Here is a 24,927-nt window from a genome sequence, read left to right as displayed (position 1 = left end):
TTAAGAATTTTTGGTCAATGAAACAAAAAATAGGCAAAGTTAATGGGTAGCTAAAATATTGAGGGAAACATAGTCGCAATGTCTAAAACCAACAACAGGGTAAAGTTTAGAATATAAAAGGCAATCCTATAAATAGAAGGGGACAAATCCAATCCAATAAGTCCAACAAATCCAGAAAATTCCATACACGTGGGCAAGGATATGGCAAGGCAATCCACAGAGGAGAAACACAAATAACAAAGCAATACGCACGAAGATGTGCTGAGCCTCACTGGTAACCAGAGACGTGCAACCTAAAACACTCAGGAGGCTGGCCAAATTAGAAAATTGGAAAGTACCAAACGTGTACATGGGCAAACAGGACACTCAATGGGTGTACACAGAAAGCAATGCGGCATTATTTAGGGCACTAAACTTGCATGCAACCCAGGACCCGGTCGTTCCACTTCTAGGCATTATACTCCACGGGAAACCTCTCAAATGTCCGAAGGGACATGTATGAGAAAAGGGAACCCTCCTACACTGTTGGTGGGAATGTAAATTGATACAGCCACCATGGAGAACAGTATGGAGGTTCCTCAAAAACTAAAAATAGAGTTGCCATAAGATCCAGCAATCCCACTCCTGGGCATATGTTCAAAGAAAACTCTAATTCAAAAAGATACATGCACCCCAATGTTCCTAACAGCACTATTTACAATAGCCAAGACACGGAAGCAACCTAAGTGTCCATCGACAGACGAATGGATAAAGAAGATGTGGTATATATATGCAATGGAATATGACTCAGCTGAAAAAAAGAATGAAATGATGCCATTTGCAGCAACATGGATGGACCTAGAGATGATCATACTAAGTGAAGTAAGTCAGACAGAGAAAGACAAATACCATATGCTATCATTATATGTGGAATCTAAAATATGACACAAACAAACTTATCTACGAAACAGAAACAGACTCACAGACATAGAGAACAGAACTGTGGTTGCCAAGGGGCAGGGGTTAGGAGGGATGGGTTAGGAGTTTGGAACTAGCAGATGCAAACTATTATGTAGAGAATGGATAAACAAAGGAGACATGTATGGAAACATTTATCAGGATGACTGGAGGCAGCCCAGGTTTGGAGGACGGAGATGTCAAATACAGCAGAAGGTACTGACGAAAACCACGCAGCACTCACGTGTGGGCAACACAGGGAGACCTTTAAAACATTGCTCCATGAAAAGGTAAGAAATGAGACAAGATCTAGGGCAGCACAACGCCATGTATGTCACCTAAACCCACACATACCACAAGCTCTGGTTTATAAGGACACATCAACATCAAAGGGCATACATCAAGCACATTCAATTGGGGGCCTGTTGAGGGCAGAGTGGGGAGAGTGGAGGAAGGGAAAATCAAATCGACCAAACAGGAGAGGGGCCTGCACAGCCCAACGATGACTGTACCGCGCGCAGAGAGACAGGCTTAACTCAACTCTGCGCTCAAAGAAAAATGACGGTCACCCAAACCACCTGCTACAGAGCTACTTAGAGGTCAGCTTGGAACTTCCTCTGCTTTCACTGCTTCCAGGCTTGCCAACTATTCAAATTTTGCCTTACTTCTGCACCTCAGAAAGCCCTTAGTTTCATGTTTATGTACGTGCATTGGGGAAAGCTGAGAAATTTTCCAAAGAAAGTCAAGTACAGCTGAACAGCTAAAAGAGCAGTTGACACGCACCCCAATATATATCGTAGTCCTTGGTGAGTTCTAGAATTTGCAAGCTTCTCCCTTCTCTATTTCTTGATTTACAAAATATTTTTCTGCATACAGTTACTTATTGTTCATTGGCATGTACTTTATTGTTCAGGCAGAACTACAGAGAGGGATGAGATGCTTTTAAGTGCAAGCCACGAGTGGGTGGTACACACCATGCCTGGAATTCTGACTCTGGAGGTTTTTGATAGTGAAGCCTGTTCAGTCTCATGGCTTCACTCTGGACCACAGTGACGTGTATTAATGTTATACTGCATTCACTCTCTACTCTAACTGTGAAATGTGACTTGCTTTATTATATTCCAAGAAACACATAGGTGAGTTTCCAGCCTTAACAGATGTACTAACTGAGACCCAATTAGAATACCCTTCTGTAGACAATGCCATCAAAATTAAAACACACTGATACGGTTTCCAAACTCCACACTTGAGATTTAAGCTGTTCTTCAGCCTTAAATAAGAGGAAATATTTATATTTAGTTGTATTAAACTTATCTATATGATGAAACTGAGTATATTTGAATAGGTAAGGGACTATCAGAGGGGGGACCTGAAAACAGCTCAAAAAAAAAAAAAACAAGAAATAAGACCAACCATAGAGAATTAGAGAAAATGTAAGGCACCTTGAATGCCTGTTGGGAGGCATTTTTGAAAGTGACTATTGCACAGAGGTTGTTTAAAACTAGATGTTTTGAACCCAGTGCTCTGTAACTGTTTGCTGAATAAATGGGTGAACAAATGAAGATGAATTCCTGCTATGGTGTGTGTCTGTTTGTGGGACAACCTCATGTCAATACATTTAAATGGTTTTTCTAAACATGTGGTGACCAAATAAAATAGTCCATGATTCAGTGCGCCAGGTGAAAAATATTTTCAATGCAGTAACTAATAATCAACTTGAACTTTACAGGCCGGTTGTTTTTAGACAACCAAGTGTACCACATAGTTTACAGAACTGTGGGAAGGACACTACATGGCATGGAGCCCATGTTTCACTCACTTGCCATCCAATCTGTCCCCTGCTAATTTTAGATCAGCCTGTATAAATACAGCATGTTAACGGTTATGAATTGCAGAGTGAATACTTGAATTGTCTTTGGTAAGATTTGTCCGCGTCAGGTTTCAAAGAGAAGTATTTAAGCCTGGAGACTCCACTAGTGATCAACACATGCGGCAAGTACTTAATCTCTCTCGTTCTTGGGGCCATAGAAATAATCGTGCTGAGTATTCATTCAGGAAGCCTTCCTCAAGATCTAAACTGTTAGTGGTGTGTTGGCTCTGAAACCTGAACAAGAAAGAAAACGAGGACCCACCTTTGAGACACAGTAAGACAATTGTACACCAAGTTGCTCAACTCTCGCTACTTCGGAGGAAGAACTTGTCCTTAAGGTCAGTGAAAGAGCAGAAAATAATGAACTTGAGTTTATTTTATTGAATTTTAAAAAACTGAACAAATCTCGGAAGTTGTCGAGAATTCTGTTTATCGAGACTCTGTGGAGTCCTTCAGCTTTTTCTGAGAACGTCATATAACTTGAACTCTGAGAGCTCAGGGAACAGCTGTCCAGCTGGTGGAAACTAATCCTGTTTGTGCTCACTGATCACTGACTCTTGTCCTAATTGAGTATGAGAACTTCTGGCACATGATAGGAATTGTGCTTTTAATTCTGTTCATTGAGACGACAACATAACACAGATTTGCTATGAACTTAACGCCTTTCAGTTCCTTAGTCATTATTCATCACAACGGCCATCTACCTTCATCTGAAATAATAGTATACATGTATCCAAGATGTATTCATTCATTCTACAGACAAGACTTGGCTGCAAATGGTTTGTGGACTTTGGCAGTAACTTGATGGTCCCCAAGGATCAGTGGCCCCCCCGGGACAGACTACCACATGATTCTTCCATCGACTCTGGGGCTGAGGTCACAGGTGCTGCGAGGCAGGAGTGTGTTAGCCAGAACGTTCCTCTTTGGTCCCCCTCCATGCCCATTCCTAGGGATGGTAACAAAGATCTACTTTTCTAGCATAAGAGTGTCCTTGGTTCAGGCCATTTCCCCCAACGTTCCCTAAGTCCTTTTCCTGGGAAGGATATAAGGATTCTTCACTCTAAAGCTTCCTTTATTCAGTCACCTTAAGAAAGGTACCTTCACTATTTGAAGAAGGAAGGCTTCCTCTCCATCAGGTCCCCTTTCTGTACATTCAGTTATACTTCCCTCCAATAGTGCCAGATTCAAAGAAAAACGAAAACAGCACAGACCCACGTTACTTGTTCTAAACCAAGAAATCTAGCCATCCTTGGATTGCATGGGCTTGGTCCCGTTCATATCTGCACCCACGTGAAGAAGTGTTGCTACTGCAACACAACCTGGCTGTTCTTCATCCAGCCATCTGTTAGACGGATCTTAATTTTTATTTTTTCCAGGGAAGGGAAGATTTAGCCCTTGAAAATCTAGCACCTGATACCTTTATACCATCTACCTGGGGGGAACCTCTAGGGATGGAAGCGAATAGATCCCAGTGTGTTTTCTCTGTTACTATTTAGCACAATTTTCTCATGTTTATCTACATCAAAGGAGCATGTCTGCATACTCCAACAATCAACCTAGCCCTGGAGAATTTTTTTTTTTTTTTGCAGTACGCGGGCCTCTCACTGTTGCGGCCTCTCCCGTTGTGGAGCACAGGCTCCGGACGCGCAGGCTCAGCGGCCATGGCTCACGGGCCCAGCCGCTCCGCGGCATGTGGGATCTTCCCGGACCGGGGCACGAACCCGTGTCCCCTGCATCGGCAGGCGGACTCCCAACCACTGCGCCACCAGGGAAGCCCAGCCCTGGAGAATTTAAATGATTTCACCCAGGCTGCATCTCTTTTCTTAGGATTATTTCTTGAAAAAAGGCAGTTTTCCTAATGGACTGGAGATCTAGCAAGCAGCGCTGTCATACCAACAGCAGCTCTGGATTAGGAATAATGCCCGGGAAATCCTGCCAGGGAGTTGGATGCGCAGGGTTCTGGAAGTTGCACCCATCATGGCCTCCACAGCAAGGAACACTTTCCCAAAGAGCTAGTATTTTCTCATTTATTCACAGTAGGCAAGCACAGCAATTTGGATTTGCAGAGACTGCTTTTGCCAAAAACACAAGCGTGGGCCAAGTGGCACAGGAACAAAACACTGGAAAAGGCTGCTATCTTCCTCTCTCACACGATAGAATATGAAGATTTCAAAGATGGTGTTAGAGGGCCATTCTCTTGGCAAGTGTTCAAAAGGCAAGAGCAAAAGCAAACTCACTTTTTATTCTATTAGCGAGAGCCAGAATTAAAATAACTGAAGTAGGCATTTTCACGATTCTCACAAAAAAAGAGCAATCAATATTAACAGAATAAAATAAGCCTGTGTGGCTTATTCATTTTGTTTTATATTTTAATTAGTTTTCTTCGTAATGCCACCGGGGCCTGGGCTAGGCCAGAAAAAGGCAAATGCTTCTCTGCATCACCACAGGGGTGCTGGGGCTCAAACAGGAGGGCTGTTGTTCTGAAGGGCAAGGATCAGCCTTTGAGATGGAAAAAGGGAGGAGTCCATTGTTCCCAGATTCTGTAACTAATGAATGAGGAGTTGACATGGCTCTAAATGTCACTATATAGAGCTTGGAACTCTTCCCCTTGTGTCATAATCCAACATCATTTTGCCTAGGTGTTTGCTGGAATCTCAGCTTTAGGGAGAGCAGGCCAGGTGAATGGAGGTGCTTTGGCTCTGTGTCTGGACCAAGAATGTACACCAAGAGAGGCCAGTGGGGGGAGGGGACACCTGGGTCTCCTGTGGGCCAGCACTGCTGTCCCGTGTGGGCCCCACCTGGAGGACGGGTTCTCAGCAGCTGCAGTCTCCAGAAAGATCAGGCAGCAGTTATCAGAAGGGGCAACATCTAACTCTATGACAACAGATGAGTAAAGACATCAGCAGTGGGACCCCACTTTTGACAGAAAGAACAGGCAGAAAGTAAGCAGGGGGCCAGGGCCCCAGTCGAACAACTAGGGTTCAAGTCCAGGTTAAGAACTATAGTAGAAACAGGGGACTGAGCAAGTTGTATACATGAAATATGTACCGCTTTCTGCATGTCAATCATACGTCAATAAAGTGTGTGGTTTTTTCAAAGGAATATCACTTCATGTTAGACCTTCAAATAAAGGCTGTAAAAGTTTTTTGTGTTTTTTTTGTGTGTGTTTTTTTTTTTAAAGAATTAGGGATTGAGGAAGAAAGAGGAAGCCTGGCAGCCACCTGGGGGCCCCGGCAGCTTGCATCTGACATCGGGAAATCCCAGGTCCCATCCTCTAGTCAGGCCAGGCAGCCCACTGTCTTCTCATAGGGATCAGGGTCCCAGTGGGCTGGGAGGGGCTTTTGAAGCCAGGAAATGTACATCTTTGGTATCCTTCTCTAAGCATAGCTGGGAAGGGGAGGACTGACCTAGTCACCCCCATTTGCCTGAGACTTTCTTTAGATTTCGCTTTGCGACTTCAGTATCCTAGAAATCCTCCCGGTCCTGGGCAAACAAGGACAACTGGTCACCCTACTGGTCACCATCTGAGTCCATTAGTTGTCCTGGGTTCTGTAGATCCAATTACTTGTTAGAAAGATGTCATCAGACACCAGGACTGACTGGTATCACTATATCTACATATATATTTATTTATATTTACGTAACAATGATGCTGAGTGCTTTTCTTTCACAGTTCCGATGTATACTTCTCAAGCCTTAAGACCGTGGCAAGAGCATATAGCCCAGTTATTTCAGGAGGGACTCTGGAAGGTCAATTTCAGGGAAGGGGAGAGAAGGCCTGTCTCCCAGGGTTCCTCACTCAAGATGCTGCTCTTTGAGGAGCTGCCCTGAATATCTGCCTTGCCCTCTCCACGGCTGTAATCTCCTTCTTTAAGGGATAAGACACTTGGATTTCTAGCTCAGTTAAAGCCACATGATGCTCTGGACCACTCTCCCTCAAGATTTGTACAGGTGAAATGAGAGCCCGCTGACCTGGAAGATTTTAGGCCAAATTTCCTTTAGTGGAAGAGACTTACTATTTAATCACCCAGCTTGGGAAAGGAACTCGCTCTGGATTCAACAGTCCTTCACTGCTGTTTTTATGGCTTTTTAAATGGTAGCATAAACATTTTTCCCTATTCATGCAATATTGTCTTATTTTCACAAAGTTAAAGACATGGGAACTAATTAGAATTGAAATACAGCCCATTTATAGAACCCAGGCTATTTCCAAAAATGGATTTCACTAGAGTACTATTAAATTATTTCTCAGCTCCAAAGGTCCATTTTATGTTCAGCATATGAAGCGCCCTGGCTTTTTTTATGCATTCAAGAATACTCTAAATTAAAGCTAAGGTGGCGGCATATTACAGTAATCATTTTAACACGTCATGTGAAGGATGACGGCTTTGCTGGTAGAACAGGAATCATTTATTCTGTGTGAAGTCGAAGAATGAAGATTTGCTTCTGTTAAGGGCAAGTAATGTACAAGTTTCCAGAGACTTTTTTCCCCACTGTCTTTTACTATTTTCTAGACTCACACCTTTCCCACTCTTGACACGGTCACTGCTTGGGCCTAAATTACTTTCTCTGGATCTTTTGAAATGAATTCTATGGGAGGGTTTTTAAGTTTCAAGTCTGAGATAATAATTAAACATGAAAACTAACAAAGACAGCACAGCTGGACGAAAATACCACACAACTCACATGGGCTTCATGACAGCCAGAATCATGGTGTGGTTTCTCTTTCGGAAGAACAAAAATTATGTTTATAAAAATCCCCTTTGGAAAGCAAATGTCAGAAACAGGCATTCCCAAAGCTGGAAAGTCCCTCTCTGGAGCAATACTGATGCTTCTGTGACGGTTCATTAAAATATAGGAAACACGGCAGCTGTTAAGAGTTGGAAGTCTCTCTGGTAACTAAGGTAACCTAAAAATTAGCCTGACACTTTTTAATGAGGTTTTAATATATCCAATCTTGGAACTATATCAGAGTGGGATCATTTATAGTGATGATGTTCCCTCTGCGATCAGAAAGCTCAAGTCTCAGTTCTTGATGTCACCCAAACACGTCACCATGGGAACTGCCCATGAGTGTGTTTATGCATGCATGACTATCAGTGTAACATCTACTACTGACATTTCAATAAACTGTGATTAGCTCTGAACAATGAACTATATAAGCATATCATACAAGTAAGGAAATTACAATCAAGCCTTATAGGTTTTTGAGTCAACAGAGCATAACAATATCGCCAACGAATACGGACATATTCAGTTCGGTAGTATCAGAGCCTCTTTGTTAACTAGAGTTGTAGCCTACTATTTTCCATGAGCATATCCCACACGAAGACAAGAGGGGGAGAGAGACGTCTTTAAAATCCTTTTTTAAAAAAATGAAACCAAAACTGCTGCCAGAGTTACTACCTATGTAGTTGTAGAATCCAGGTCAGTAAGTGACGATGGCTATTTAATCAGGATATCAGTTGACTTTTGATAAATAGTGCTCTGTAACAAGCATAGTGGCATAAAATAATAAGCATTCACTGAGCTCACACGTTTGCGGGCTGGCTGGGAGACTGCTGATCTAGGTTTGGGGAAACTTTGCTAGAGCAGCTTTCCTCCAAATGTCTCTTAGCCTTCTATGTGGTCAGTGGGAGAACCTGGAACTATTCTTTTCACAGTGCTGGCTGAAGCCCAGAGATCAAGCCCAAGCACGTTTCATGACTCTACTGCATCACATCTGGTCACCTACCATTCGCCAGAGCAACCCGAACGGCCAAGCCCGAAGTCGAAGGGCAGGCCGTACACTTCAGCCATCATGAGACCAGAGCAGGTTACATTGCTCTGCCCCGCATCAACGGAGCCAGGAAGTACCTTCATGCATTGGAAACGAGGGGGAAGATGTGACTATTTCAAACAATAATCTAATCTACCACAATCCAGTGTCATCTAGATAGCAAAAAATGTGTTGGATCACCAAACCCTACTTTGGCACCTGAACCAGTACTATTACTATCAGCTACATTAGTTAGCTTTGGCTGCAAAAACAAACACCCTCAAATCTCTGTAGCTTACTGAGACACATTTAGCAGACTGTAGTTTACAGGGGAAACAATGATTTCTTGGCCACATTCCACGTCTCAGCTGTAGGTCAGCTGCTATAGCTCTGTTCCGAGTTGTAGCTCTTCTCATTCTGGACCCACGCTGAAGGAACAGCTCCAGTTTGGGATGTGCTGTTCTTGTAGCAGAAGGAAAGAGCAAAAGAGCTGTCAGAAACTCGTGATGCCTCTACAGCTTCTGCTCTGAACTGGTACCCCACCACCGCTTCTGCTTCTCGGGTCTAAAATAGAGCAGCACCTCTGGTGTCAGCGATGGAACAGGCTGGTGTGGGGAGGTAGCTGAGGCTATTGTGATGAGAGGAGGGTAGACCTGCCAGATCTCCTAGGGCCGCTTTGCTACCAAGCAGATTCTTTCTAATTCATTCTAGCTTCACTGCAGCCTAGGATGTGCACCCCTAGGATGGGGTGGGAATTGGAGAGGTCTTGGGGGATGAGGTCATTTACATGGTAATAACTTCTTCCAAAAGTCAGGATTTACCAAAGAGAGGTTCCGTGAAAAGTGTAAGGAGAGCATTGGGCAACCAGCCTTGGGCATGGGTGCCTTGATGTTATTATATCCAGAGAGCAGGGATACCAGCTAAGGTAATGGAGGGTTTCTGAAGGTGTGAGGTGACTGTGGAACCGTAAGGTTTCCTGGTGGTCCTACTGTTGACATGGGCAATAGTTCCTTGAGTTGCCAAAAGAGGAGTAATTGATAGCATTACCCCCAAAACTATAATAGGATCCTGCCTTGGTGCTGGTGCTGAGTTCAAGTCAAATGCCTGCACTACCCACCAGTATTTCTGAGCATTGAAAGAGGGATTTCGCACATTACCATGCTTCGTGGAAACATTAATATCTCTGAAATAGAAAACTATGGTTTGGCCTATAATTTGACTGAATTCAGCTATTAGCAAGGTGTTTTAAACATCGTTACGTTTTAAAATTCTTTCTCTTTTTAAAGACAATACTTTGCCTTTCTACTTAGGTTGTACAATTTTTAAAGGCTGGAGATGGACAGGGTCAGTTTGAAGACATTTATTTCAAAACTTGAAGCCCCCATTGAGAAGCAGGTGATTACAAGCATGAGACTGGAACTTACAAGACAAGCCTGGAAAATCTTGTCGTGCTAATGAGCAAGGAAGCATTCAGAAACTACCAGAGGTGTGGCAGAGGGACTCAGGAACCAGCAAAGATGAGCCTCGTCTGTCCAAAGACAGGGGCAATTTGAGCATCAGTAGGATAATAACAATAACTGCAGAAGACTGAAACATACACAGTATGTATAAATCCAGGAGGTCATAATGAGGCTTAAAAAACCCACAGCCCACAATGCATTGATCACTTCGAGAATTCAGGCAACCAATTTGCTAATTTGAAAAGAAAGAATTATGCCTATATCCTGCCTTTCCTATAGGAACTGTATGTGAGAGTCATCTCAGTTGATGGGATAAGTTAGTCTTTATGTAAGTATTCCAGTAACACATGAAGAAATAATGACAAAATGGGAATATTGTCAATTTGCAATCTCTGATGAATGAATAAATCCAGGCAATGATTATCAGTGGCAGCTAACATCACAAAAGAATAGAGAGGCACAGAGATACTAGGTGTCTCTTAATGGAAATGTACAAAGCCACTTATGAAGTAGTCTTGCCCAAAATGACAAACCTGAACTTGCTTAACTCTAGATCTAACTACCAATTTAGTTATATTTAGTTGTATTCCATCACAGAGAATACAAGACAGAGGGTCACGTTAAAGGATCCGAAGAGATGTAATCAGTGAAATTTAGACTTCAGAAAACTCAACAGAGAGAAAACCCCGTAGCATTCTCCACCGAAGTTGCTAGAAAAAGTTGCTAGAAAAAGAAAACCTATAGATTAAAAAAAGACTGAAGAGGCTCATCAACCTATCACAACACCTATCACTAGGATCGTACGCCCACAGCGGTAGCTAGGATCCTAGAGTAACTGAAGTCCTGGAGAAACTGAAGTCTGATCAAACCTGACTTTCAAATGGAGATCATCTAACTGCTAAAAACTAGAGTTCAAGTGTCTTGGAAGCCATCGGATCCATAGTTCCCGATCATTTACAATCACAACGATGTCGAGCATTTAAGTACTTCCCTGCTGAAACGATCTCTATCCTGCTCATGAATTCGAAGCGGGTCAGGGGGTGTTGGACCGGACACTCATAGGATGTGGAATAGCAGCTATTTTGGGAATCATCCTCTGGCGTCTCAGCAACACGCATGGTAACACACAATGTGCATGGTTAATGCAACATCTTCTTTCATAAGCCATCAGCACACACTATGTTTTCTACACTCTTAAAACCTTGATTTAGATCTTACACATGCTTAGCTCTGGGACTACATGCAATGTCTTCAGGATACTGATGAACGAATAGCAAAAATACTCATTTGGCCATTAAAACTGAGTACAAAGTATCATTCATTTGATCCAGCTGTGCAGACCAATGGCTCGTGTGACCAGAGCAAGCTGAGAGGGCAGTGGGATGTTATTTTCCCTAGAAGCACAGCTCAAATGTTCTCAGTCAAAGAATGACAAGGATCAACTAGTCTTCATGGTTGGAACAGATCACGTTTTATCTTTACCATATATTTTATGACCTGTAAACCTCAAGGTAAATCATTAATCTACTTCCAACAGTGACAACTGGTCAGTTGAAACCTTTGTATACACAGAGCCTACTGCTTGTCGCTTAATGTAAGAGTGAAAGAAGAAGGTAGAAATCCGAAAATAACCGACCAGGTTCTGGGGAGCTAGGAAGCTGGGGAGTTGACAATACAACCCACAAACCCATTTTTATCAGAACGTTTCTAGCAAGACAAACTGAATGCTACAAAAGAAAACAATGTTAGCAATATTAATATTAAACATTTAAAAATTCCTCTTATGGACTTCCCTGGTGTTGCGGTGGTTAAGAATCGGCCTGCCAATGCAGGGGACACAGGTTCGATCCCTGGTCTGGGAAGATCCCACATGTTGCGGAGCAACTAAGCCCATGTGCCACAACTACTGAGCCTGTGCTCTAGAGCCTGCGAGCCACAACTACTGAGCCCACATGCCACAACTACTGAAGCCTGCGTGCCTAGAGCCCGTGCTCCACAACAAGAGAAGCCACTGCAATGAGAAGCCCGGGCACTGCAACAAAGAGTAGCCCTGCTCGCCGCAACTAGAGAAGCCCGCGCACAGCAACGAAGACCCAACTCAGCCAAAAATAAATAAATTTAAAAAAATTATTCTTAAATATTCCTTTTATAATAATCCTTTGTTATTCTGCATTCACTTAGTCTTTGCAGCTAAAGCAAAAATCGTATCTTTTTTATATGTTATTCTCTAATTATTCAGGCATTGCTTCAAATACATGCATATGTCTTCGGCTGCATATCAAATCTTTGAAAAGACAAGAATGAGCTTTTAATACACAGCCCCCTTTTCTCTTAATGCAGTGACACAGAGGCACCCAAAAAGCCTTTGCTGGAGGAAGGAAGGAAAGAAGGGAGGAAGGGAGGGAGGGAGGGCAGATTATTCAGCCTGTCTAAGTCTAAAGGTTGAATTATTACATTACTGCCCAAGCTCTGGTCGGCAGAGATAATACTTCCAAGACTAAATTTAAAGACAAATCTTTAGACTTAAATTGAATGTCAAGAAAAGATTTATAGTTTGTCCAATTAAGATGAATGAATGATTAATTACTATGGGGCCTATAGTAGGTGATTCAAGTATAGTAATTCAAGTAACTTGGTGCAACTATTAAAATATGGACTAAATGACCAATTCACCTCAATTATAATGCTAGTACAACTTTGCAATTATTTCTTCTTTAATACACCATATGATTCTTCCCAAGGTTTTTTTAAAGTCAAACTAAAAATGATTAGTCATATATTTGATAATATGTGCATAAGTGACATTAATTCACCCACTTGAACAATACTTGTTACTAGTAATATGCAAGATTACCTCCGAGTAATTTGGCGAGAGATACTTCCCATTGCATTTCGCAATGCTCCTCAGAATTTTTAATGCTTTATCTCCTTTCTTCCGAGTAATCAGCCAACGGGGAGATTCAGGAACCACCCTGGTGAGAAGAAGTCTTTTTTGAGTTATGCCTGCGTATCTCAAAACTTAAAAGTTTATGACTTGAATTTCTCTATTGAAATGGATCTTGCAATCAGATACATGTTTTGGAGATTCTGAGAGCTTAGAACTGGCTCTCTGAAACATAGATTATCTTTGTAAGTTTATAACGACGGGAAAAAATGCTCACTTGATAATTGAATTATTGCTCATGATAAAAGGAATCAATATTACATTGCTCTTGCAAGAAGGCTGTCTTAGAATATACAGTCCTCAACTACAAAGATGAAAAACACTGGGATTTAATGAACATTTAGGAAAAGGTTAAGAACCCAATTTACATAAACTGGTTTGCTCATCTATTAAAATTAGATTAGAGGATGATTAAAATATGTTCATTCTAACAGGAGTCAAATGCATACACCGGTAGCTTTCCAATAACTTAATTTTCTGATGCTCTTAACATTTTCTTATTCCCCTGAGAATTCCTGAGTCACATTAGTTTGCTTAATAAAACATACAGACAAGCAAATCTTGTTCACTGCATTTAAACTGCGTGTTGAAATACTGGCAGATATGGTCTGTTGCCTTGTAGTTTTCATAAAAAGATTACAAAATAATAAAACATAATTCATACTCTATTTTAAAGGTGTTTTTCAATTTTATGAATTTAATAATAACTATTAGTCAAAAACCAATAAATAATCTCTAGAAATTCGCAAAGCCCACAGCCATTCTGGAGATGTTAGAAAATCTCGCCTTCGTTTTCATGTTGGTTTGGAAGCACAGATTCTACATTTCTGTGGAATAAGAATAGATTTGATAATGACCAAAACCACATTACCAGTAATAAAGGAGGAAGAGAAAGTTGGGCAGCGTGATGGCCAGCTGGATTCCTTGCCAATTGGGGATGAAGTAGGCGATTCCAGGGAGAATGATGATTCCAAGGGTGAAGAACATTTGAATCACTATTCCCACAATCCTCCTTTGTTTTGAACCTACTATTTCTGTCACTGAAGGAAAACAAACAGAGAGGTTAGGGAAGCTCAAGACCAGCTCCAAAACAAACGGACAAACAAACAAACAAACAGACGTTACACCTGTGACGTCCATCCATCAGCGGCGCTAGAATACTATACAGGACTCTCAAAGGTCCCGAAGCTTCCTTAGGCACTGCCCTGATGGGGATGTGCTTCCCAGACAGCTCAGGTCCCTTCCTCTCCCCCTCTCCTCTGCGTTATCAACAAGCATATGCCATCCTCCTACACACCCAGCCCAGCACCCTTCCGGGTATACAAAGAACATATGTGTTGGTTTTAGGAAAGCTTAGACGATGACTATTTTGAAAAGTAATTGTAAGTATCAAAACATAAATATAATAAAGTGGCTAGATTTTATCAGTCTTTAAAGATTTGCATATTACAGTCTCTTTAGGTGATTCATCATGGACATTAGATTCTACAGATAAATTTTTCACTATCACAAGAGAGTTTCTATCAAGTGATAATTCTCTCCACAGTGTTGGACCTTTCATTTGTGTGATATTTCTTTGAAAATCACATGAGGAATTTTACTGTTGGCATCCTTTCCTCCCCTCCCCTCCTGCTGATCTGTTTCTATCTGTCCCTAATTCCATTCTGATCATCCTGGCGTATGTTACCTTATTGCTGCCCTAAGATCACAACCAGGAAAACTCACCTAGACTGGGGTCTCCTTAAAAACGCTTCATAGTCCAAAGTTATCCCTTCTGCTCCAGCCATCAAACCGTCAGTCCCCCCAGCTCTCTCTCTCCTTCCTCACCCACAAAAAGATCTTCAAAGGGTCCCCAAAGCGGGCTCCCCAAAGAGGGGCTGTCCAGCAGTAACAGAAGTGAGTGGAAGCCCACAGATCTGGGGTGATAATCAAAGAGGAGGCTTCGTATTTCCCTGGTCACAAATCCACCACGACTTTGAGTGGGTGCCCACCCAAGACACTACTGGAAAGGTAGCAGCCAGGACCTTCCCCAGTAATAGGAGCAAAGAGAAGTTTTTCTTTCCTCACACTCAGACGTCCAACTTTCTAGGTATGGAAGATAGCAAAGGGTTACAAATGAACTTCTCCTTTTCAGGCCATATCTCCTGCACGGCAGAAAGTTCTCCACTTGTGCGGAAGGAATAGAATTAAAGAAATAATATTTGAGAGCACAGCAATGTTATCTCAAACTGTATCACAGAAATACATGGAAAATGCTTTAAAAATGTTTCAAGGGGGAATTCCCTGGTGGTCCAGTGGTTAGGACTCTGTGCTTTCACTGCTGAACGCCTGGATTCAATTCCTGGTCAGGGAACTAAGATCCCACAATCCACGTGGCACAGCCAAAAAAAAAAAAAAGTTTCAAGGAACTACTGAAGTTTTTCTAAAGATTAGTCTCTAAGAAAACAAAGCAAGAAACCATGTGATAACCGTATGGCCGTGCCAGAAAGTGGTTCACCCCAGTATTTGGTGAGAGTCCATACTTGGTTCCCAAAACAAGATGGAACTTTAATTTCTAAAGAGTCAGCATCTTGCCCCTGCATCCTCCCATTTGCAGAAATAACGTGGCAGCAGTGAAGCCTCGCCATACTTGCTGGAGGAAGGCTGACCAGAGGGACTTCTCACCCACCTAACCCTGGTTCTCAAACAGACAAGGAGGCGTAGCCAGCTCTTACCAATCACGTAGCAAGTCATCCACGTTCCCTTTCCAAACACGCCTTGTAGGAAGCGGAAGACCACAAACACAGGGAAATTGGGTGCAAATGCCACCACAACACCAGCAATGCCAACACCGAAACAGGATATTAAGTAAATGACTATTCGGCCGTACCTTTTGGAGGAAGAGAAAGGATGAGATTACCTTAAACGTTTTCTTCAACACAATGAGAAGACTCTCACTGCAAGTGTTGTTAAAGTAGGTTTAAGTACAGAATTTGTGTCCTTTATAGGTTCACTATTACCATGTCAAGGATCGCTGAAAGTGTTACTCTTTGTTTTAAAGCAAAGCCAGGGCAAATGAAAACATATGCCTCTGAAATGACATTACAAAATTTAAAGCATGGAATGCTTCCTTTGGGATTGCAGTTTCCAAAGAGATGATCCTCTCCATTACAACGTTTTTTTCCCATACAGTCACTCCAGTGGCACAGCTTGGACACTTCCTAGCATTTCTGTGGGTGGGGTCAGAGGAGAAAGGGACAGAAAGAAGTCAAAATGGTCATGACAGCCAGGAGGCCTGGCCTTCTGGCTCAAGTCATGCAACTTTGGGTGAATTCCTTAAACAATTCAAGATGCAGGTTTTGTTTGTTTGCTTGTGGTTTTTTTTCTTTTATCTTTTCTACAGTGAGGTTGTAGAGACCAAACTGAGATGCTAATGTGAAAGCTCTTTACAAACTATCAAGTTCACAATAAATGTGATTTGTTCTTAAGTTTTGTGTTTTACTTTCACCATTTACGTAGCCGTTATTAAAGCGCTTAGGCAAAAGACACAGGTCACCGCGGGCAATATTCTGAGAGTCTGATGCTAAGTGGTTCAGTATAGCTGAGCCAGATTATTGGCTGGTGAAGCCCTGTCATCAACGACCTTTGAGAGATTTGATTCAAAGACATTTTCCCATAGAAATTTCCATCACATTCACACAGCATCTTGCTTCAGAGTCTCCAGAGACACATGTAGTCTCGGTTTACCTAGGTTTTAAAATTCACTCTCTGCCCTTCCCACTCTCCTCTCACAGATATAGGACCTACTAAATTGCTTCTTGTCCTTTCCTTCAAGAACATAAGAGATTGAAGGAGCTGAAAGATGGTCAGCCCCGAGGTGAGGCAGCATTATTCACAGCTCTGTCTTCCTCCCCAAAGTACCGGGTCACATCTGAGGACAGATGCTCAGCCCCTCCTGGAACACAGGTAGGAAAAGCCCCCTCCTTTAGTCAAGTTACTTTAGTCTGAAGATACGTTGATTGGCTGTGAAAGAGAAACATGCCGAAGAAGCAAAACCTAATGCTTAAATTAGGAAGAGTAACAACAAAATGAAAGAAATACATATTGAAAATCTGTAACTCAATTCCAAACGGCAGCCAGTTAGGAAAGAGAGGGTTGTGTGCGGAAGATTAAGGAAGGAAAAATGAATTGAAAAGGCTGTAAGGAGAAACAGTAGGAAAGACACAGATAAAAGACAAGGAGAGAGCACCAGACACAGAGGATTAAGGAGGACGTCACATGCCGAGGAGGGCTGGGGGACAACACAAGAAAAAGACGACAGAGGAAGGGACAGGAACCAAAGGTGCTACCCATTTTGAAGTCCTGGTCTGGTCAAGTGCAGACCACCAACTGCCTACAGGATTGGGGGCATTTTGTCTTGAATTCTCCAATTAACTGCCGTTCTCAGCTCTGCAAGAGACACTCCCAGCCCTGCCCACTGCAAGCAGGGTCACGCTGACCCACTGATGCTGGGCTGGAGTGCTGGGAGCAACAGTGAGCCAGACATGGGGGACAGGGAGAACTGTTAAATCACTGCAAGTCTGTTCATACCGAGAACTGGCATAAAGGAACAGTTAAACAGGAGTACAACAGCCTACATCAATAATGCCTGAAACGGGGATCTCTGAAGAGCGAGCACGACTGTCTTGAATGTATACACTCACTTTGTCTCTGCCACTAACTGGTGTATTTGTGTATTTATGGATCAAATTCTTTTCATGGTTTTTGGAAAACTTTTTTTTTTGCAGAGTTTTTAATTTGTAGAATAAATACAAAAATTTGTTTTAATTAAATGAAACAGATTTGTAAGGGGGCGACCTTATGACTAAATTCATCAAACCGCGATCAGCGAGTCAAGCCGCGATCAGCGAGTTACCGAAGCCCATGGAATCACCTCCACGGCATCCAGCCAGCCAGCCGTGGGCCCCGCCATGAAGTCACGGCCTTGCGGCTCTGTGTTTCCTCTCAGATGCATTCACACCCAAGGGGAGCAGCCCCAACCTTTTGTACAGTTCAAGGGGTGAGGAGACGAAGCTTACGAAGGAAGGAATTAGCGCAGCCCCACAGGTATGAATGTCCCAAGTGGAGGAATTCAGATTTTTTTCCAAAATTGGCAAGAATAGTTTTCTAATAGTTAACATGAAACATCTTCCTCTCCATAGGTACACATCATTTTCTAGATGTAAACTGGCTGCCACACCCATGCCTACCTGTCTGCTGCATAGCCCAAGGTGAATGCCCCGGCCAGGAAGCCCAGGTTTAGGATGGCTTGTGTGAGGTCCAGCATCCACGCATTGCCACACACGAGGTCAAACTGGGAAAACAAAGAAAACACATGGGAGACAGAGACGTGTGGCAATGCTTACCCTCAAGACACCCGATCATCTGTCCAGACCAGTGATCCTTAAACATTTTTGCTCATATGCTCCTTAAATAAAAATTTTAAGTGTATCGCAGATATTTTTACAGTGATATATAAACGTCTTCTTTATCAGTTTCACTATCTGCCATGGATGTAACTTTCAGTACACGACAAAGGCTGACATTTTTCAATCGTTCTTTCAACTGTATCTGATAGAGTACTATAGCCACGTGACGCCTACCACCATCCGGTGAAAACAAGTTCTTCAACAGCCTAAAATTTGACGCTAATCTGTTTTCTCTTTGAATTCTTATTTTCATTTCCACATACATATATCCTAATATTTTTTGTAGAAAATGTGTTTTGTGTTAATGTGTATTATGTTAATGGACAGGTAAATAAATACTTCTGCATGTAATAAATTATGTACATAAATTGACGTTTAATTAACATTTTTTTCTGTGACAATGTTTCTAACTATTAGAATCCTTTCTGATTGGGTTATAACAGTTACTTTTAGAACACAATTGACAAAAACATAACATATGATGAATCTTGAAAAAGAATTATTACTCAGGAGTAAAATTTTGTTAGAAATGCACTGCCCCTTTTCTAGAAGAATGTTAAAAAAGTCCGGGGTTTTCCACTTAGTTCATGTAATCTGTGGTTGAAGATTTTTTATTACTAGAATGAGTTAGGGCTCAACATCAATTCTATTCCTGTTTTTCATTTTTATAAATTTATGTGCCAAGAAAACTTGTCTGTATAAATAAATTAATGGGAATGGAGAGAGTTTTGTTACAGTATTGTTACTCAATTCTTTTGCTTCCTTCTCAGTGCCAAGATTTACAGAATAATCTATCATCAAAATTATTTTTAACTTTTCTATTAACCAACATGCCATTTAAGACTCCTACAGTCTTGCTGTCAGGAAAGAAATGGAAACCACCAGACTTACAAAAAGTTGTTTAATCAAATCATTAGGGTCATTTACTTTCTTTCTTGGTTACTTTCTTACCAATACTCCAAACTGTCCCACTGTTTGGTTCCCCACAGGTTTTAAAACCCCAGGTCAATACATCGCAGGAAGATGGAAGAGAGGTAGGAGTCCTTCCACGAAGGGGGAGAAGGACGTTAGGAAAAGACCTGTATCCTCATCATGTACATATCCTCAGACAGATCCATTTTGGACATATGTGCGTTGAGGCTCTGAAAACTGATTCCCTTCAAAGTAGCCAGGCCCTCTACCTTGTGATTTTCTCTGCACACCTCCAAATGGTATGCTTGCCTCAGTGTGAAGACCGCTGCTCTAGACTGTGGCACGATGAGAAAATTAATGCTGTTGGAACAGGAGTTGTGAGGGGTCTTATAGATACAGATTCAGAAGCAAACTGTAATAATATTTATTTATAGAACCTGACTTGTCTTGATTCTACAGCTAATGACCTGTCGACTAACACAGCTGGAAAAAAAAACTGGGGTCAGTAGTAGCTGGCTCACTTCACAGACTTACTGAAAAGATTTATGGAGATTAAAGAAGTAAGAATATACACATATATGCATAGCAGGAGTAACTTAAAAGAGATTTATTGTCAATGTAGGTACTGGTTTTCCAAAGCAGAATAATTTCATTTTAAGTAAGCTTGCAGATGATTATTTTATCTGAAATAATTTCCCATTAGAATTAAACATATAAAGGATGCAATTAAAGTATATAAAATCTCAGAGGTCAAACAGGTGATTTAACCGCCAGAGAAAGTATTTTGACACAGAAAAATGTCAGCCAGTGTCAAATATAACCTCTCAAATCCTCCAGCTGAGCTTCAGATAACTTGGTTAACTAAAGATAGAGGAATGCTTTTCATAGATGACACAGCAAGGCCCAGCAAGAGCTATCCTTTTATGAACATACTTAGCTGCTTTTGAATTGCGTGAATTAAAATACCTCGAAATACTCTTTAAACACAAAGATATTCTCTAATATAAAACCAGTGATCTTGGATTTCCCTGGTGGCACAGCAGTTAAGAATCCGCCTGCCAATGCGGGGAACACGGGTTCGATCCCTGGTCCGGGAAGATCCCACATGCCGTGGAGCAACTAAGCCCGTGTGCCACAACTCCTGAGCCTGTGCTCTAGAGCCCGCAAGCCACAACTACTGAAGCCCACACGCCTAGGGGCCGTGCTCCGCCACAAGAGAAGCCACCGCAATGAGAAGCTCGCGCACCACGACAAGGAGTAGCCCCCACTCTCCGCAACTAGAGAAAGCCCGTGCGCAGCAACAAAGGCACAATGCAGCCAAAAATAAAGAAATAAAAAAGAAATAAATTTATTTTAAAAAAAGTGATCTTTTTCACTCTCCCATAAAAGAAATTGTCAAAAAGGATTTTTTTGTATTTTGTATCACAACAAAATTAATTTAAAATAAATGTTTAGGGCTTCCCTGGTGGCGCAGTGGTTGAGAGTCCACCTGCCGATGCAGGGGACACGGGTTCGTGCCCTGGTCCGGGAAGATCCCACATGCTGCGGAGCGGCTGGGCCCGTGAGTCATGGCCGCTGAGCCTGTGCGTCCAGAGCCTGTGCTCCGCAACGGGAGAGGCCACAACAGTGAGAGGCCCGCGTACCGCAAATAAATAAATAAATAGAATAAAGTAAAATAAAATAAATGTTTAAGTGGTTAAAGGGCTATGATAACTTAGTTTCTAAAGCACTATGATACCATCCAGACCACATATTGTCAGTCCTCTATACTTTGTTTTGCATCTCAGATGCTGGAGGAGTGGAAACTACAATTCTCAGAATCCTTGCCAGCAGGCGTTCTGTTTAGGTTCTGCCAGTAGGGGGCGCTGGTGCAAGATCAGAAGGCAGGTAGTGGGGATTCTGCTTCTGGCTGTGGCAGCAGCACTGGCTCCAACTGTAGCAGTGACAACAGTCAGTGCTTTTAACCACTCCCCGGCTACAAAGGGGCAAATGCTGTGGAGCAGGGCAGGGGTTCTGCAGGAGCTGTCCTTCCTTGCTTTTCTAGCCTTTCCAAAACAGCTCAAACCCAAATCCTTTTATTCAATCCCTTCCCACTTGAAATACCTAGCCTAGTTTCTCTTTTTATGACTGGGAGCCTGCCATCTTTCAAAAGCACAAAAGAAATTAATATAAACAAATTACATACCTTTAAAAGAAATGCACACACACACACATTTAGGTTCCCAGTAGGGAACAGACACTGCAGTCACAAGGATGGAAGGGCTTGGTTCTGACTCTTGCACGTACAGTCAGGAGTCAGACCCCTGCCTCCTGGGGCTGGTGCTTCCTAATCGGCTCTGAGCTCGCTGTCTGCTGCCAAAACAGCTCTGGGTCTGAGATATGTTTTTGTGTCTAGAGAGAGGTTGGCATGTACCAAAGCCAATGAACGTCATAGGCTGAAGACTTTTTCCTGAAATAAAGTACTAAAAGCTGTTTGTAGTTACCAGGGAGACCTAAAACCCATCTCTTGTCAAATTTAACTAAGTTTGAATCAAAGACACAAGCATTTACGTCTGTCCTAAGGCAATCTTCCAAGAACAAGGGAAGCATCTCCTTTTTTTTTCCTAAGTGTACATATTTCCTAAGTGTACAAGTTATTTTTAAATGCTCATAAAATGCTCATAAATCCAGGTGTACCCATCCTGTTAATTTTCTTTTAAAGTCACTTTTATTGAAATTTCAAGTCATTTTTACACAAAGAGAATTACTCCCCTTCGCATGAGCAGAAAGCCAATCTGATAAAAGATTCAAACAACTGTTCATGGAATGCTGGAAGGGATCACATTGCTTCATTTTGCAGAAAGCACAACTCTAGCCTAATTAGATACTTTCGAAGAGCTTCCAACCAAGTGATTTTTTTAGCTTTTCCTAGTCATTAAAATCCAAATAGACATTATGTTAACTTGGGTTGTCGTGATAAAATGCTGGAGCAGGTCATCATCAGATCTATGCTCAAGTTTTGATTTCTAAATTATCCTTAGAACCAGAGTAACAGAATATCTCCCAAATACAAAGGCCAAAGGTAGGAAATAAGGTAAAAATAATGCAGGGATGCAAGAGACTTAGGACCTCAGGAGGGGGGCTTGCCCGCTCCTGAAACCACAGGGAATGACCCCTGATGACCGGCAGCTGGCTTTTCCATAGATGTCTCGTTTAGCCTTCTTGAACAAATTCTCACGTGAGAGATTCTAAGTTTAGAGGAACATCACGGTATTTGACTCCAGTGTGCCTTCGGTTTGACCACTGGGTGTCGGGTGCCTCTGGCTACACTTAGCACTGGCCAGACAATCACACATTGACCCCCATGGATGGATTCCATTTCTAATCAACAAGCCGCCACCACAGAGCCTAATAATGGTTAAAAATAGTGTAATCATAAAGAAAATCATTTGGGTTGGGTCTCCATGAGGGGGAAGGATGTCATTATTAATTCTAGTTTCAATGAAAATTTCTTTAACATGATCCGATAGCATTAGCTGGGTATCTTAATACCAAAAAGTTAATGCTTTTCTGATCTGTATGAAGCATCATGATGAGCTGCAGGTATGAAAACTAACCATCAGGTATTTACAGCTTCCAGTGGTGGGCCTGGCATCATGCAGACGAGGCTGGGAGCAGTACCAGTGATGAGCAGGCTTTGCTTCTGCCTCTGTGAGGAGCTTATTATACGGCTTAGAGAGCCAGGATCAATTCATGGGCAGCAAATGCAGAGGAATTGAGATCTGAATGGAATGGGATTGACTATAAATGCGTGAGGGCCTCAGGGAAAGAAAGGACTGCTGGGACCCAGAGCCGTCACATTCGTGAAGAAGGTGGGACATAAACAGATCCTTCAACAAGGAGTTGCATTTAGACGGGAAAAAAAGGGAAAAGAAGGGTACTGAGCAGGGCGATGGGCAGCCGACGCTCAAGGACAGAAGCGTGCGGGCCAATGAGGTTCAGATCTGCCTGCAGCAGTGGAGGTGCCAGGCTCAGGTTTGAAGCTGAAGAAGCACCTGTGTCTGTGCCCCCAGCGGGGAAGGGGGCGCAGGTCCCGCAGGGACAGAGTTTCTTATTCAGGACACCAGAGGCATCGAGAGAGCTCACAACAGGGAGGAGGAAGTTCTAAAAGCTAGAGGAAGAGTCTGGAAGGTTGCAAATGGAGAGGTCCAGAGCAGAAGCCCTGGTCCCGGGACAGAACGAGATTCCAAGGAGATGATAGCAAGACTCAGAGACGAGACAGGAAACCCAAGAGTCTGCAACAATCACTTAGAACAGGTGATTTCACAGGCATAAAGAGGCACCACTGTGTGATGCAAGGTTTATAGAGCATCACCTGTCATATCAGCTGCTCTCCAAGGTGGATAATACAAATAATGCCTCATCATTTATTAACTGAAGACCTTCGTGACTCACCCTCAAATCAACGTTCAAGCTGTTTTATTTCTTTGTAGTGAAGACAAGCAATTACTCATCTGAAAATGTTTACGATTTCTCTAAATAACTGAGACTATGTGAAGATGAGAGGAAGATGACAGGCTCTGAATCTGGACAGATCTAAGGGCAGAGAGGAACCGCGGCTCTGGAGTCAGCCCAGGTGTCGATCTAACACTCCTAGCTTTGTGTCCCTTGGTGATTTTCTTAGTGTCTTTAACCCTCTGTGTCCCTATCTATAAAATGGGGGTAAGAACTGGACTGATGCTGTCACTCAGGTAATATATGTAAAGTACTTAGCCCAATGCCCGAGATATTAAATACCTAATAAACGTTCCCAATTGCATTATGATTACTGATCTAATGTTGATGATAATAAATAGCATAATGAATGGTTTTATTATTTTTTTAATAAATGTATTATTTATTTTTGGCTGCATTGGGTCTTCGTTGCTGCGCACGGGCTTTCTCTAGTTGTGGCAAGCGGGGACTACTCTTTGCTGCAGTGCGTGGGCTTCTCATTGCGGTGGCTTCTCTTGTTGCAGAGCATGGGCTCTAGGTACGCGGGCTCAGTAGTTGTGGCTCGCAGGCTCTAGGGTGCAGGCTCAGCAGTTGTGGCACACAGGCTTAGTTGCTCCACCGCATGTGGGATCTTCCCAGACCAAGGATCCAACCCATGTCCCCTGCATTGGCAGGCGGATTCTCAACCACTACACCACCAGGGAAGTCCCAATGAGTGGTTTTAAAATGTGGTTTTCAACACTGACTGCTCATTAAAATGACTTGGAGTAAGTGAAAACAAGCCTAAGCTCCGCTCCAGACCAATTAAATCAGAATCTAGTCTAACAAGAAGGTGAGTTTGAAAACCACTCGTATGGAGCTTATCAGTGATTTACATGCCTGCTGGCGGGTAGTTAATTTTTGCACATTGTACTGGGTTGAATAGTGTTCTCCCCACCCCTCCCCCAATTTATGTCTATCTGGAACCTCAGAAGATGATCTTATTCGGAAGTAGCGTTTTTGCAGATATAATTAGTTAAGATGAGGTCACACTGGATCAGGGTGGGCCCTAATCCAATGACTGGTGTCCTTATAAGAAGAGGAAGCAGAGGCACAGACACACACCTGGGGGGGTCACCATGGGAAGA

General features: G+C 42.5%; 1 protein-coding gene across 7 annotated transcripts in view; it reads right to left on the bottom strand.

The window, feature by feature from the left end:
- The window catches only part of SLC22A3 (solute carrier family 22 member 3), a 93,477-nt gene that overhangs the window by 35,142 nt on the left and 33,408 nt on the right, over nt 1–24,927 (bottom strand). For all 7 annotated transcript variants that reach the window (XR_013830906.1, XR_013830907.1, XR_013830908.1 and 4 more), the window contains exons 2-5: nt 18,197–18,300; nt 15,683–15,837; nt 13,840–14,008; nt 12,879–12,996 (exon numbers count right to left, since the gene is read on the bottom strand). Coding sequence is in view for 4 of the 7 variants with exons in the window: in XM_079939969.1 (XP_079796095.1) it covers nt 12,879–12,996; nt 13,840–14,008; nt 15,683–15,837; nt 18,197–18,300 (546 nt within the window). In the remaining 3 variants the exon portion in view is untranslated. The remainder of the gene's footprint in view (nt 1–12,878; nt 12,997–13,839; nt 14,009–15,682; nt 15,838–18,196; nt 18,301–24,927) is intronic.

This window comes from Stenella coeruleoalba (assembly GCF_951394435.1).
Source record: "Stenella coeruleoalba genome assembly, chromosome: 12".
NCBI classification, from domain to species: Eukaryota; Metazoa; Chordata; class Mammalia; order Artiodactyla; family Delphinidae; genus Stenella; species Stenella coeruleoalba.
The sequence above is the reverse complement of the archived record's forward strand: the minus strand, read 5'-3'. Positions and strand labels throughout refer to the sequence as shown.